General features: G+C 39.1%; 1 protein-coding gene across 1 annotated transcript in view; it reads right to left on the reverse strand.

Annotated features, from left to right (window-relative positions):
• Positions 1-16,627, reverse strand: part of lrrk2 (leucine-rich repeat kinase 2) — a 59,285-nt gene extending 42,658 nt beyond the window's left edge. Inside the window, 17 exon segments of the mRNA XM_056452231.1 lie at positions 2,887-3,026; positions 4,524-4,668; positions 5,530-5,657; positions 5,828-5,952; positions 7,248-7,377; positions 7,720-7,826; positions 9,006-9,079; positions 9,176-9,336; positions 9,845-9,964; positions 10,049-10,180; positions 10,444-10,578; positions 12,703-12,840; positions 12,941-13,032; positions 13,593-13,690; positions 16,050-16,129; positions 16,311-16,472; positions 16,475-16,627. Of these exon segments, the coding sequence (XP_056308206.1) occupies positions 2,887-3,026; positions 4,524-4,668; positions 5,530-5,657; positions 5,828-5,952; positions 7,248-7,377; positions 7,720-7,826; positions 9,006-9,079; positions 9,176-9,336; positions 9,845-9,964; positions 10,049-10,180; positions 10,444-10,578; positions 12,703-12,840; positions 12,941-13,032; positions 13,593-13,690; positions 16,050-16,129; positions 16,311-16,472; positions 16,475-16,517 (2,010 nt within the window). The 5' untranslated portion in view covers positions 16,518-16,627.

Consider the following 16,627-nt stretch of genomic DNA (forward strand, 5'->3'; position numbering starts at 1 on the left):
TGCTTTGAAAATGGGTGTTGTGTACTGGAAAGCTGTCTTGTTTATGGTTCTTTTAACCGGCCCACTGCCAGTTTAGCCAATTATATTTCAGCACGCCGGGTTGCCTTGTTGGAAAACAGCGTATTTCTTTCATGCTGTCAGAAAGACTCTCAAAGCATGTGTCTGTGACTGAAATGCAACCTCCGGTGGACAGTAGCAGACTCCGAAATGAGACAGATTCAGAGTTCCACATGAGGGTATTAATTAGCAAATAATATAATTACTACAAGTGTAAACATTAGGTGAGCAGGTTAAAACATGCTACGCGATGATATTTGCAGTTATAGGCAATTTGGCTGTTTACACCAGACGAAACATGACAGAAATGTGAATACAGCCATTCAGAAGCACAGAATAGTGCACTCACTGCACTCTAGCGAATGGTAAGGCTTATAACCTAATTAATACATATTAAACCTCTTTAACATGATTAAATGTAGATGCTGAATCACTGATATGTGTTGGTTTGTACTGAGTCACAGTTCTAATATTTAATTTAAGACAGTTTATTTTATTTTCCAGATCTGAGCTGAACTATCTGCTGCTGCTTTCAGTAGTATGGCAATAAATGTCATGTGAAATGACATTCAGACTCACATTAATAGCATTTAACACTGAATAAAGCTCATGAGGTGTACCCGAGCTGATCAGTTATCCTGTTGTTTACCTGTGATAAATAGAGGCCGTTTCTAATATATCAATTCGAGGTGATGGTGACTCTTTTAATCCAGAAAATATTCCTTCTATCGTGTGTCGCTGCTTTTATTCAGAACACGAATTAAATCAGCCTTCAGGCTCTACAGTTTCACTGTTGGTGTCATCAATCTGGCAACCTGCGCTTGCGTTTGTTTTGATCCAGGAATGCAATACCTAGCTCAACAACTGGGTGTCAAACTTACATACTGCACCTTTAAAGGCCTATATACCAATTAAATACAAATTCAAACTAAAAACAATACTCAGATGAACCACAAAGAGCCACAATGTTGATTTTTAAGAAGCAATTTCTTAAAATTAGCCACTTGTTAAGTGTGACATCACCTGAAGAGGCTCCCGGGTCCAAGCGCCAAATCAAACAGTATGGGGAGGCTCAAAAATAGTAATAATAAACGTTTATGTATGTATGTAATGATGTATTATTTTCAAAAATCATGATCGCAATATATAATATCAGATGACCAGAAAGTGATTACACTTTTAAAATCCAAATACTGCTGTCGGTGATGCAGCAAGTCCAGAGACAGTCGTGTACACCATGATATTATATAGAATTCATCCTAATGTGTGATAGGAGTAAAAAGTGGTCATAAACGAATATTTTCTCAATTCAAATAAGTAACGGCCTGGAACCGGAAACAGTATTTCATACGTCACGACCAAAATTGAAATGAAAAATTGACGATCGGGGGGGTTAGTCAACTATTTCAGTAATGTTAGTTTGTGTAAAGCATGCTTCAGTGAATCCATTGTATGTATTCATTTAAATTACATCTAATTTATTCATGAAATGAATTTCAATGTTTTGCGGGATAGGCTATTTAATGTATTCTGCAACCCGGGCTCATTCTGAAAACGTACCTCCACGGACGTTTCTGGAGACCGTGAAATACGACCCGGCGGCATGTATTTCTGGAGTTTTTGTTTTCGTGAATCCACAAGAGGTCGCCGTGTACGCTTTTCGAGATCTCAGATTTCTATCTCGAGTGCCATTCGCGCCTGCTGTTCTCGCGTAAACCCACCAGAGGCCGCTGTCGACTCACTTTTGAACAGACTTTCTGACTGACTGAGCGAACGATCGGCTGACCCACCCTCCCCCTTTCCTAAACCCAACCAATTTTATCAATTGACCCGCCCACCCACTTCCCTAAACCCAACAAACACGTTTCAAAAGCAATCCAAACAAATAAAAGCCCTCGTCTGACTTTTTTTTTATTTTACCACATCCTCACCCTGCTATTCAGCCGGAATGCCGTCCATACAGAGGTAAGCGGTCAGCTGGTAAGCGCGAAAAGGAACGGCGTCACACCGCCCCGTAGCGTTCGTTTAAAAAAATGAAATGCAGCCATACGTACCTCCGCCTCCGTAATTCGCTGTCTCCAGAAACATCCGCAGGGCTACGTTTCCACAATGAGCCTGTGTTGGTATTCCGTCCTGATTAGCCATTTCAGCTTACTTTAGGACAAACTATGCAAACAATGCATCTAATTTGAGTTTACTTTTAGGCAATATGTAGAAACAAACACCTATTTCATGAGAAAATGTGGTTTCCTCCATGTCTTGTGAACTATTATGATGTCTATCGGTGCTCTAAATCTGCCGGTTTCAGATTGCTGAATGACTTTTTCTCGAATGGACCGATTGGCGCGATGATGTATTTACAATGGTATGAACCGTTATAGGGGTGGTCAAATGGATAGCTATTATTTTAACTATTAACATTATCATGTAAAATACAGATTAGAATGATCTTTTCTCCGTTTCAAAGGGTAGACCAACCCCCCCCCCCCCCCCCATCCCATACACACACACATCTTGCTTTGATGTTTTTTTTTAAGGGGATCAAGCCTTAATTGGGTGGGTCAATCCCCCCCAAACCCCCTTGTAATTCGCACCCTGGTCACGACTAAACAAGCGGATAACTTAAAACATACACATTCTCTAACAGATTGTAGTGTTAAACTCCACTGATTCGATGCTTTAAAAGAAACCTTAAGTTTGACCAAAAGAGGTTTTTCTAGGTGGAATAATGCACCCAAAGTCACTCTGTTTGCTACTGATTCAGAAGTCAGATAGAAGGGGTTAACATGAGGAAACCAGTTTGTGCTAATGATAACTGTAGTGAACTACCTTGAGCAGCATGACTGAGTCTTCTTTGTGTTTCCGCACAGAGCTGACCAACACAGACGCCAGCACAGGAACCATCATACGAGACAGTTTCTTCTTAGAGATCAGATGGAAGAGGAGACTCAGACCCCAGTAGTGAATATCTGCCAAAGATGAGGCTTTTCAGTTATTATACATATTATACATTATACATTTTCCCCCTAATTTCTGTTTAGCGGAGAGAAGATTCTAAACATAACAGTTTTAATAACTCATCTCTAATAACTGATTTATTTATTATTATTTATCTTTGCCATGATGACAGTAAATCATATTAGACTAGGTATTCTTCAAGACACTTACAGCTTTAAGTGACATTTAAAGGCTTAACTAGGTTAATTAGGGTAAAGTTAGGGTAATTAGGCAAGTCATTGTATAACAGTGGTTTGTTCTGAAGACAATCCAAAACTAATATTGCTTAAGAGTGTTAATAATAATGACCTTAAAATGGCTTTAAAATAATTAAAAACTGCTTTTATTCTAGCCGAAATAAAACAAATAAGACTTTCTCCAGAAGAAAAAATATTATAGGAAATACACAACCTGACAAAAGTCTTGTTGCCTATGCAAGTTTTAGGAACAGCAAATAATAACGTGACTTATAGTTGATCATTTGGTATCAGAAGTGGCTTATTTGAAAGGCAAAGGCCTCTAGATTACGCTTATTTGATCACAATAAAATATGATCATGCCTTGATTATTAATGATTTCATTAGGACAGTAAGGTCTGACTTTGTTTAAACAAAAGTCTTGTGACTGAACAGAAATAAGGTCCGTATTCACGAAAGACTGCATCCATACATCTCTGCAATGACTCAAGTCACTGATCAATAAAGTCATCTGGAATGGCAAAGAAAGCCTTCTTGCAGGACTCCCGGAGTTCATTAAGATTCTTTGTGTTCATCTTCAACGCCTCCTCCTTCATCTTACCCCAGACATGCTCAATAATGTTCATGTCCTGTGATTGGGTTGGCCAATCCTGGAGCACCTTGACCTTCTTTGCTTTCAGGAGCTTTGATGTGGAGGCTGAAGTATGAGGAGCGCTATCCTGCTGGAGAATTTGCCCTCTCCTGTGGTTTGTAATGTTATGGGCAGCACAAATGTCTTGATACCTCAGGCTGTTGATGTTGATCATCCACTCTGCAGATCTCTCGCATGCCCCTATACTGAATGTAACCCCAAACCATGATGTTTCCTTCACCAAACTTGACTGATTTCAGTAAGAATCTTGGCTCCATGTAAGTTCCAGTAGGTCTTCTGCAGTATTTGTGATGATCGGGATGCAGATCGACAGATGATTCATCAGAGAAATCCACCTTCTGCCACTTTTCCACATGATCAATTAGAAGTCAAGTTATTATTGTTGCCATTAAAACTGAGATCAACGACAAGACTTTTGTCAGGTAGTGTATTTGTATAGCTCTTTTTACAATAATTATTGTTCCAAATAATTTTGATTTCAACTGTTTAATCGCAGGAACGGTTTAACAGAACATTCTAGCGGTTTTAAAACCTTGACTTTTCCAAACCGCGGTAAACCTTGAAACCGGTTATCATCCCATGGGAGCGCTGTCTAAAGATGGAGAAGTGACTGGACTCACCGCGCTCCTGTGGAAACATCTGCAACGTGTGCAGAACGGTGTCTATCGCCCCCTGCTGGCACATCAGATCTACGGCTCCCGAACTGTCGGCTAGCGCTGCCAGGACGCCAAGACCACACTCCTGAATGGACTCGCTGCTGATAAACTAAACACACACAGCAAATACAGCACATTTACTGTACTATTATAGTTCTTAATCAAACATCGGCCCGGAAGTTCTACATAAAGTGAGATCTATTATCAAGTATGAGTGAGTGTATACTTTACAGACTTACAACAGTGGGACAGTTCAGTTCCTAATAGGATTTTATAAACGATCAGTCCAGGAGGTGGCGCTGATCGACAGCAGTATTAGTTCAAAGATGTTAAAAGCAAGTAAAATAGATTAACCATTTCAACGCTGTCCAAATGTGACTCCATACATTGTCTCTTTCAGCTGCTGCCATCAGGAAGAAGGTACCGAAATATTAGAGCCTGCTCGGCTACACTACTCAACAGCTTCTTCCCACAGGCTGTTAGAGCCCTCAACTCCAGTCAGTTTACAGTACCCCCTTCTGAAATCTCATCCACAATATTAAACCTTAAATACCTCTTTTGTACAATAATTACCTTTAATAGCTCTCTTCAGTGCAGGAGTGGGACTCCTTTTCAGCCTTGTTTTATGTAAATAACACACATATATGGCCATCATTTTTCTCTAAAAGTACATCCTGTCATAAGATGATACTTCTAATTAGGTTTCAATAAGCCCAAATAGCAAAGAGAATTAAAAAATGCATGTAAAAACACATTGGGCCTTAAGAAGTTAACCACTTAAGAGCTAAAACGTGCACACTCAAGGCCTAGGACGTTAATACAATGCTGTTTTTAAGGTGCATGGATTCATATTCCATAATAAATATTGTTCGCCTTGATTTCATTGTGATTTTAAGTTCTAGTGAGCATGAGATGTAATAAGCACTAGCGTAATGTCAAGCTACTTTTTAGCTTGTAAGAGAGTATTTACCCTATTGAGTGCCTGCAGATAGACAGTGTGAGCTCCCTCTAGGACACACTGGTTCTTCAACACCTGTAGAGAAACATCCACCATATCAGGATCTGCCACCGAGACGCCATGCTCTCTCAAACTCCTGTCTGAACACACAGAGGCAGAAATCATGTAGGCATCGCAGTTTTAACGAAGAACTAATTAAGTACATCAGCGATATGTTTTAGAATGTAGCTAGCATGTGGTCCATTAATGAACAAACGACGCAAAGCTCGTTTTCATTTCACGACCACCAGGACATAGGCAGACATTTCACCTGGATTAAGAAGAACTAAGCTTGCTCTCAGTCCCTCCAGCTGAACTTCAGGAAGGAAGTTGTGAGTCTTCAGAGCGATGAGGATCTGACTGAGAATCAGGAACCCGTCGTCCAGACTGGCCCTCCTGGAGACACATGACGATTACGCTATTATTACAGCCGTGTCTTCATTATATATATGAATCCCTCATTGATCACAGATGGAAAGTGTGTGTGTTTCGGTTTACAGTATGTGGTTTATGAGGACACAACATGTTTGGGCAGGGCTATAGACCATTTTTAATGTGTTCATGTCATTAGCCCATGAACATTTTCCTGGTCTATATAATATGCCGTGTATACAGTATTATATACATTACGCCTATGCAGAGTCCTCATAAGTCATATATTTAATATGCTTGTGTGTGTTCAGGTATATGTGGTTTATGAGAACACAAAATTGTATAGTGACATGGGTATGAGCTGGTTGTACTCTACTTATTTCGTGTACAAGGAAACGTCTTGTGTCCTTGTAATCCAAAAAAGCTTATAAATCGTACTTAGCAAGGTCTTTTGACATGTAAAAGTTGTTGCGTGTCCTGTGAAGGTTTGGTTTAGGGGTAGGATGGTGCAGGGCTATATAATAAGCAGTGTATAGAGTATTAAATACATTACGCCTGTGCAAAAACCTTGTAAATCATCTATACAAGTATGTGTGTGTTCAGGTTTATGAGGACACGCAATTGTATAATGACATGGGTATGAGCTGGTTGTACTCTATTAAGGTGGTTTATGAGGACATGCCTTGTGTCCTTGTAATTCAAAAAGCTAAAATCTAACTTAACAAGGTATTTTGATGTTAAATTTGCCACGTTTCCTGTGAGGGTTTGGTTTAGGGGTAGGGATGGTGCAGGGCTATATAATAAGCAGTGTATACATTATTAAATACATTACGCCTGTGCAGAGACCTTTTAAATCATACATATATATACATACATATACATACATACATTATATATATATATATATATATATATATATATATATATATATATATATATATATATATATATATATATATATATATATATATATATATATATATACATACATACATACATACATACATACATACATACATATATATATATATGTGTGTGTGTGTGTTCAGGTTTACATGGTTTATGAGGACACAAAATTGTATAATGCTATAGGTATGAGCTTGTTGTTAAGGTGGTTTACGAGGACATGCTTTGTGTCCTTGTAATCCTACAGTTAAAATGTAGCTGAACGAGGTCTTTTGACATGTAAAATTTAACACTTTTCCTGTGAGGGTTGGGTTAAGTGTTTAGGCAAGGCCATATAATAAGTTGTTTAGCTGCATAATACCTGTGGAGAGTCCTCATAAGTCATATATACAAACATGTGCGTGTGTGCTTACGCTCCCTGGAAGAGTGTGTGAATTAGTTTGCAGGCACTTTCACACACTGCGCTGGAGTTGGGATGTTTCCGCATCAGCTCCACGATGTTGAAATGAATGCCGTGTGAGAGCAGCGGAGATCTTATCCTGCCTACAGGCACAAAAACACAGAATAAGCCATGTGTGAACTACACTTAAAGTCCAAAACCAAGTTTGTTTTGGTAATCTTCAATCGAAATCTGAGCATCTGCTTCTGAATTAGATTGGCTCCTTCTCTGATGATGTCAGTTTGACACTTCAGCCAGAATGTTCTTAGCCCCGCCCCTCTTACTGTTATTTTGGTATGAGGGAATGATGTGCTAAAGAAAGCCCCGCCCCCTACTCAATATTCAGATTCAGTTGAAGGTACATCAACATACTGAAATAATAGTCTCAGTAACTTCAGGTTCATCCAGGCTTTAAAAGTGCGTGAAACTCTGAATGTAATGCTCACAGTGGCGCTGTATTAGCGTGCGCAGTGTAGAGGAAGCAGCTTGGAAAACCTTCACGCTGGATGAGTGCAAAAGCATCGCAGCCATGATGAGTGTATGAAGAGGAGGCCTGTGTGTGAGAGAAACAAAACCAGCTCATTAACATATGACCACGTACATTTGCACATCATCGCATATTCCTAAGTCGGAGACTTGGCCCAGGTTTTAATAGTTAACCAAAACCATAAACATAAGACATTTTTGGTTACCTGAAAAAAAAAATCATGCTTGAAACATGCAAATAACATGCTAATGAAATGTTTAACAAAAGCACTACTAGATTCTTAATAATCTATGTTAGCAACATGTTAGCACATGCTAAAACATGCAAATCCATGGTACCAATATGCTAAATGATATTAACCAAGGGTTAAAACATGCTAAAAACTATAAAAAAACATGCTAAGAGACATGGAAATGTTATAAGAAAACATGCTAATTAATGGTAACATGATGAGAATGTCAAATGAAGCTGGCAACACGCTATTCCATGTTAAAAAAATGTTAAAACATGTTAATTACATGCTAGCAACAAACATGCAAGGAAAATGTGTAGCCATGCAAACATACAGTTAAACCTTCTAGTAGACATCCTACCAACATGCTAAAATGTGTTAGAAAACTGCTAACAACAAGTTAATTCATGCTACCAATGTGTTAAAACCTGCTAAAAATGATAATAAACATGCTAAGAGACTTGCAAACATAAAAAACATGTTAATATGGCAAGTAAAAACAAGCTAGCAACATGCTAGGTTAGAAAAATGTGAAAACATGTTAATTCATACATGCTTTATGGTAAACAGTATAGAAACATGCAAGAAGAATGTTATGTCATGCTAACATACAGTTAAACCTTCTAGCAGCATACTAAACATCATACCAACATGCTAGAATGTGTTAGAAACTTGCTAGCAACATGTTAATTCATGACAACATATAGGTAGCCCTTCTAGCACCACACTAAATAATAATAATAACAATGAAACATGCTAGGTACACATTAATTCATGATATACTGGGTTAATTTAAGTTAATAATGTATCAAAACATGCTGTTAATATGCTAGAGTTTTTGTCTATTTACTTCACCCTCAGTTTAATGCTTGCTAATGTCTTTTAAATATTCAGGGAAGGCCAGAATTGAGTTTCCCCAACACACTTTAACATCGGTTTTATTTAAAATAACAACAGCCCAAGTTCCTGAATGCAAATTTGTAATGCAGCGCACGACATTAAGGAATGCTAACCTTCCTTCCAGTTCCACATGGTTGGATGTGTTGCAATGGAGAAGCAAACTATTTAAAGCCCAACATGCAGCTTCCTGACAAAACAACCAGACAGAGTTCAATTGAACAGTTATAGTATAATTAAAAGAACGAGATGTTAAGATACTTTCTTGTCGGCTAAAACATGTCACCTGTACTTTGACGTCTTCAGCATGTCTCTCTAAAGCCGTATAACAGGCCTCTCTCCATATTAGCATCTCTTCCGCCTGAGCGGCTTCTTTCTTTACCAGAACTTTCTCTTCCTCCTCATCCCACTCTTCATCCAGTCCTCCATTTTGTACAATACACTCCGCTGAAGGGGGAAAAACATGAGCATAGAGGCCCACGAAAGACAAGTAGGCCTCAAATTATTAGGCCTTATTTTAGGCAAATACATACACACACATATAGCTAAACTTTTTTTTACTGTTACAATGATAAACTGGAATTTTCCGTCATCAATATCTCTTGCAGAAATTAATTAATCAGCGAGAATTAATTGTGTACAAATTAAAACGTCCTATAGGTGGCGACAAATCCTAATGAGTGATTCGTTGAGTAGTTAATTTAAGCAATTCATTAAAAATGCTTGAATTGATTTAGAAATAAAGCAAGTTACTGTTTTTATTAATGAATCATTGAATTATAGACTCAATTCCTGATGATTTAGTGCTTTTGGAGTCTCAAAATTTGTTTTTAGCCATCAACTTGCACAAAAAGTACATCATTTGTGTTGAGCGTGGGCTCTAAGGGATCCAGCGGAGAGCTGGGTTCTCCATTTGTGTTGTGCCATCACGTTCAAATTCATTCTATTGACTCACCAAGGGCACTCAGACAGGAAAGAGCTGCGGTCTGCAATGTGGCGTTGTCAGGATAAGAGACGCATCCCTTCACGGTCACTTTATGGACACGGTTGAGCACCAACATATCATAGTAACCCTCTGTTAAAGAAAATGATTTAAAAATGTCATCCAAACTAAGTAGTACTTGCTAAATAATGTAAGAAGAGCATCATTTGAACTTACTTGATGTAAATTTCCATAGCAAACAGCAACCGGCCTCCTGTATCGCCTCGGAGTCCAGCCACATGTCCATAGCCTGACACGTTAAACTGTGGCATTTCACAGTTTTGGACATCAGAATCTCAACATTGCTGGCTGGAACCAAGAAAAACAAGCTTGTTTAATATGGTTTTTGAATCCAAATGCATTTGGAAAAGATCCATTTGTTTGCAGATAGTGTTGGTGGATCACAGTTGCTGTAATATTTGTATTTATATTAATCTCTTAATCTCTTATTAGACATGAGGGTTTATTCTTGTTGCTATTATTATTGTAACATATTATATATTGTACAAAAGCAATAATAAAGAGTTTTGAAGACACTGATGATTAAAAAATACTTGTGATAAGTGTTATACCTGGATCCGCCAGTGGTATGAGGACCTTCAGAGCTTCAAGTACCACATTTTCATTGTCCATAAAGCATCTGAGCGCGTTCAAAACCACCTCATGGTCCTTCTTCTCGATGAACTCCGCCAGGTGATACTCAGAAACTAACAATCACACAGGTCAACTGGGTAGAACTGACATTATTCATATTAAGACATTTTACTTTATACAGTATGTGTCAACTTTCCACACTCCACATACACTCACCAGGCACTCTGTTAGTGAATCTGTTGAACTGCTTGCTAGTTTTTACCACGAGACGACGCTCTAGGCTAGTTTATCAGCAGATGGCGCTCTAGGCTAGTTTTTACCAAGAGACGGCGCTCTAAGCTAGATTTAACAGCAGATGGCGCTCTAGGCTAGTTTTTACCACGAGACGGCGCTCTAGGCTAGTTTTATCAGCAGATGGCGCTCTAGGCTAGTTTTTACCACGAGACGGCGCTCTAGGCTAGTTTTTACTATCAGATAAGGCTCTAGGCTAGTTTTAACAGCCGATGGTCCTCTAGGCTAGTTTGTAACAGCAGATGGTGCTCTAGGCTAGTTTTTACCAGCAGATGGCGCTCTATGCTAGTTTTTACTAGCAGATGGCGCTCTATGCTAGTTTTTAACAGCAGATGGTGCTCTAGGCTAGTTTTTAAAAGCAGACGCAGTCTAGCAGATGGCGCTCTAGGCTAGTTTTTAACAGCAGATGGTGCTCTAGGCTAGTTTAACAGCAGATGGCGCTCTAGGCTAGTTTTTAACAGCAGATGCCACTCTAGGCAAATTTTAAACAGCAGATGGCGCTCTAGGCTAGTTTTTAACAGCAGATGGCGCTCTAGGCTAGTTTTTAATAGCAGATGGTGCTCTAGGCTAGTTTTTAACAGCAGATGGTGCTCTAGGCTAGTTTTTAACAGCAGATGGCACTCTAGGCTAGTTTATAACAGTAGATGTTGCTCTAGGCTAGTTTTTAACAGCAAATGGCGCTCTAGGCTGGTTTTTAACAGCAGATGGTGCTCTAGGCTAGTTTTTAACAGCAGATGGTGCTCTAGGCTAGTTTTTAAAAGCAGACGCAGTCTAGCAGATGGCACTCTAGGCTAGTTTTTAACAGCAGATGCCGCTCTAGGCAAATTTTAAACAGCTGATGGTGCTCTAGGCTAGTTTAACATCAGATGGCGCTCTAGGCTAGTTTTTAACAGCAGATGCCACTCTAGGCAAATTTTAAACAGCAGATGGCGCTCTAGGCTAGTTTTTAACAGCAGATGGCGCTCTAGGCTAGTTTTTAACAGCAGATGGCGCTCTAGGCTAGTTTTTAATAGCAGATGGTGCTCTAGGCTAGTTTTTAACAGCAGATGGTGCTCTAGGCTAGTTTTTAACAGCAGATGGTGCTCTAGGCTAGTTTTTAAAAGCAGATGCAGTCTAGCAGATGGCACTCTAGGCTAGTTTTTAACAGCAGATGCCGCTCTAGGCAAATTTTAAACAGCTGATGGTGCTCTAGGCTAGTTTAACAGCAGATGGCGCTCTAGGCTAGTTTTTAACAGCAGATGCCACTCTAGGCAAATTTTAAACAGCAGATGGCGCTCTAGGCTAGTTTTTAACAGCAGATGGCGCTCTAGGCTAGTTTTTAACAGCAGATGGTGCTATAGGCTAGTTTTTAACAGCAGATGGTGCTATAGGCTAGTTTTTAATAGCAGATGGTGCTCTAGGCTAGTTTTTAACAGCAGACGGTGCTCTAGGCTAGTTTTTAACAGCAAATGGCGCTCTAGGCTGGTTTTTAACAGCAGATGGCGCTCTAGGCTAGTTTATAACAGCAGACGGTGCTCTAGGCTAGTTTTTAACAGCAGATGGCGCTCTAGGCTAGTTTATAACAGCAGACAGTGCTCTAGGCTAGTTTTTAACAGCAGATGGCACTCTAGGCTAATTTATAACAGTAGATGTTGCTCTAGGCTAGTTTTTAACAGCAAATGGCGCTCTAGGCTGGTTTTTAACAGCAGATGGTGCTCTAGGCTAGTTTTTAACAGCAAATGGCGCTCTAGGCTGGTTTTTAACAGCAGATGGCGCTCTAGGCTAGTTTTCAACAGCAGATTGTGGTCAAGATTAGCTATTTTAACAGCAGATGGTGCTCTAGGCTAGTTTTAACTCATTATGAGGAGGAGTGCTCATGAGGGGTCCAACCTAGTACTAGAAAAGTGTAACTAATATGTGTGTGGTAAGTGTATATTATTATTTCACATTTGACTAATCCTGGTTACCTGTCTGCAGCAGTGGTTGTAAAGCTGTACATCCCTGTAGCTGAACTTCTTCTCTGTCGCTGAATGACTTCATGGCCTCCAGAATCGAGTAAAACACGTCCCATTCCTCCTCATCCAGAACCTGCATCTTGATCTCACCTGAGCCACAAGCATCAAACACCTCCATCAAAGCCTCATCCAAACACATTCAAAAACCCATGCTCTAAAATAAACGACGTTGTGTGAAAACAAGACTTGCCTGACTTCAGCATCAGAGCCAGAGCTCTCAGGGCCACCATCATCATCTTGGCATCTTTATTATGGTACTCGTAAAGCACTTTCAGAATCTGCCTATGAACAAACATGCGTCAAAAGAATAAGAAAGAGTTGTTTAATTAAAAATCAGCAGCAATATCTCAAATAACAAGATGTGAACAATTACGGAGAAATGATTCTGTGTTCACAAGCATGGCCTGGATTAAATCTCCTTAATAACGGCTCAATTTCATTCATTCGTTTTCCTTTAGCTTAGTCCCTTTGTTCATCAGGGGTCGCCACAGTGGAATGAACCGCCAACTTATCCAGCATATGTTTTACAAAGAGGATGCCCTTCCAGCCACAACCCAACACTGGGAAACACCCATACACACTCATTCACACACACACTATAGGCAATTTAGTTAATCAATTTCTCTATAGCGCATGTGTTTAGACTGTGGGGGAAACCGGAGCACCCGGAGGAAACCCACACCAGCACGGGGAGAACATGCAAACTCCACACAGAAACGCCAACTGACCCAGCCGGCACTTGAATCAGCGACCTTCTTGCTGTGAGGCGACAGTGTTAACCACTGAGCCACCGTGTTACCCCTGAATGCATGCACATACTTAACAAAAATACTCAGACTCACTTGTGCGCATCTATGAACTCATAGTCCACTGGTCTGGCCAGATTAACCAGAGTGCTAGGACAGATTTCCATCAGCCGACACAGCAGAGACCAGCCAACCTACGAAGAGCAGCACAGTAAATCACTCAACAACCTCGTCATTACTGTTCTTAGTTGAAAGAGCACAGAAAATATACTTGATTTATGTTTATAATTCATTCATTTTCTTTTCGGCTTAGTTCCTTTATTAATTTTTTTCCACACAGAAATGCCAACTGACCCAGCCCAGACTCGAACCAGTGACTTTCTTGCAGTGAGGCGACAGCGCTTCCCACTGTGCCACCATGCCACCTCGTTATGTTTATTTATATGTAATTAATATATATTTATTTGCATTTTGGTGTCTTAAAATTGTTATTATATAATTACATTAAAAGTCATTCAGCTATCAAGCATTTCTAGATTAAACGGCTGGATCTCGACCAAATGTAGGCGGGCTTCATTTTACCGACTGGGGATTGATTGGATGGTTGTGGCTTGCTATTGGTGGATCTTGTGTGATTGACAAGTTGATCCCTCCCATATGCAACTAAACACCAATCAGAGAAGAAATAAAAGTGAAGTAGTCGAAGATGGCTAGGGAGTCTTTAAATTAAAGAGGATGATGATGATGATGATGATGATGATGTGTTTTTTTATTAAAATGATGTTCACAGATGAATAATTTCCAATTAAAGGGATAGTTCACCCACTTTAAAATGAAATATATCTTCTGTCGATACAACATCTAAGAGAAAGAAAGAAAACAATAGGAAAATTCATCCACAAAAGGAAATGTTTTGAAAAATGTTGGAAACGTGACGTAGTAAGTGTTTTTCCTATATGGAAGTCAATGGTTACAGGTTTCCATCTTTTTTCGAGATATCTTCTCATGCGTTCAACAGAAAAAAGAAACTCATAAAGGTTTGGAACAAGAACACAGCTCACCCAAAAATGAAAATTAATTTATTTGTTCTGTTGAACACGAAAGGAGATACTTTGAAGAATGTTGGAAAAATCTAACCATTGACTTCCATGTTAGAATAAAACCAAATACCATGGAAGTGGATGGGGCGGTTCATTCCGCTATGGCGACTCCTGATAAATATAGGACTATGCTGAAGGAAAATGAATGAATGAATGGAAGTCAACGGTTACAGGTTTGCAACATTCTTCAAAGTATCTCCTTTCATGTTCAACAGAACAAAAAACTCAAACTGGTTCTGAACAAGTAAAGAGTGAGTAAATGATGACAGAATTTTTTTTTTTTGGGTGAACGTTCCCTAGAGTACCTGACAATTTAGCAGAATTACAAAAAATAAAATAAACAAATATATTTATTCCAGCAGCACAGTGGCGCAGTGGGTAGCACAATCGCCTCACAGCAAGACGGTCGCTGGTTCGAGCCTCGGCTGAGCCAGTTGGCATTTCTATGTGGAGTTTGCATGTTCTCCCCATGTTGGCGTGGGTTTCCTCCAGGTGCTCTGGTTTCCCCCACAGCCCAAACACATGCGCTATAGGGGAATTGATGAACTAAATTGTGTGTGAATAAGAGTGTACGGGTGTTTCCCAGTGTTGGGTTGCAGCTGGAAGGGCATCAGCTACGTAAAACATATGCTGGATAAGTTGGCGGTTTATTCCACTGTGGCAATCCCAAATTAATTAAGGGATTAAACCGAAAAGAAAACGAATGAATGAATACTGTAGATATATAAAACACGCCATAGAAATTATGCACTGATACGAATCAACAAGAAACTATCAGGAAAACATAATTATACACTAAAAAAGCATGTAAATAATAAGGTAAAATATCACATATATACACAAAAATATACACACATAAGATAATAATAATAATAATAATAATAATAACAACAATCAATAGGAAAAAAATAATAATAAAAAATGAAAAATACAAAGAAAAAAAACTATTAAGATATAAAGACATAGTTGTCTCATTAAAAAAATTAGAAAAAGGGTGCAGACTTTCTGTTCTAAAAATAATAATAATAATAATAAAGTTTATTTTTATATAGCACCTTTAAAAGTAGCATCTCAAGGCACTTTACAGACATAAAATGTGCAGCAGTAATAAGACACAAGAATGAATGCAAAAAAATGTAATAATAAAAATCTAAAAACACATAAAATAATAATATTAAATGTCTGATTAAATGTTTTATTGCGAACCGAATCGTTTCCATTCTAAGAGTGCGTAAAGTCAAAAACCCGTGGCTGATAAGAAGGGGGAACGGCTGACTCCCATTTCATAATTGTTTTGATTAGTATCAAGCCATTGCCTTTCATTTCCCATCCAGTTTCAAAATGAATAAGAGCAGCCTGAACATTCTTCTTAATATCTCTTTTTATGTTCCACAAAATAAAAGTCACGTGTTTTGAAACTTCATACAGGCAAGCAATATGATGACTACAGTACCTGCTGAACTTTGATGCTGGCGCTTTCGCTGCATTTCAGCAACACAGGCACATGGACATTTTGATCCGCAAACAGCTCAACTGCAGGACAAAAGAAGAACACAAGTCTAAAAATATCCCAGCAGATGTCTCCCTTGAAAAAAAGAGCACACACACCGATGGAGGTCTGCTCTGAATGTTGCATTGCTGTCAATATCAATGTATTCATGACATAATAAGCATCATAAAATGTAAATAAACATTTGGAGTGGTCAGGACTCACCACAGTGCTCTGTATGGGACAGGAACAGGAGGTCCTCTATGATCTGCACCATGGTTCCCAATTGCTTCCCATCCTGAAGATTCAACCTCACCAGTAGCTTCTTCAGTCTGATGGACAACTCCTCTATTTCTGCCATGATCTCTGAGTTTCTGACATCAAACTGAACTTAAAGGCACTTTCTGGTCCTCCATGTGGACACATTAACATCCCCGCAGATTTCACACAGAGGCTCTGCCATATTTATGCCATCGTGACTAACTAATATTGAGTTCCTGGTGTAATTCTCTGTGGTTTAAGGAAGAAATCTCGGTCATGTT

Source organism: Danio aesculapii, chromosome 25 (assembly GCF_903798145.1).
Source record: "Danio aesculapii chromosome 25, fDanAes4.1, whole genome shotgun sequence".
In the NCBI taxonomy this organism is placed as follows: Eukaryota; Metazoa; Chordata; class Actinopteri; order Cypriniformes; family Danionidae; genus Danio; species Danio aesculapii.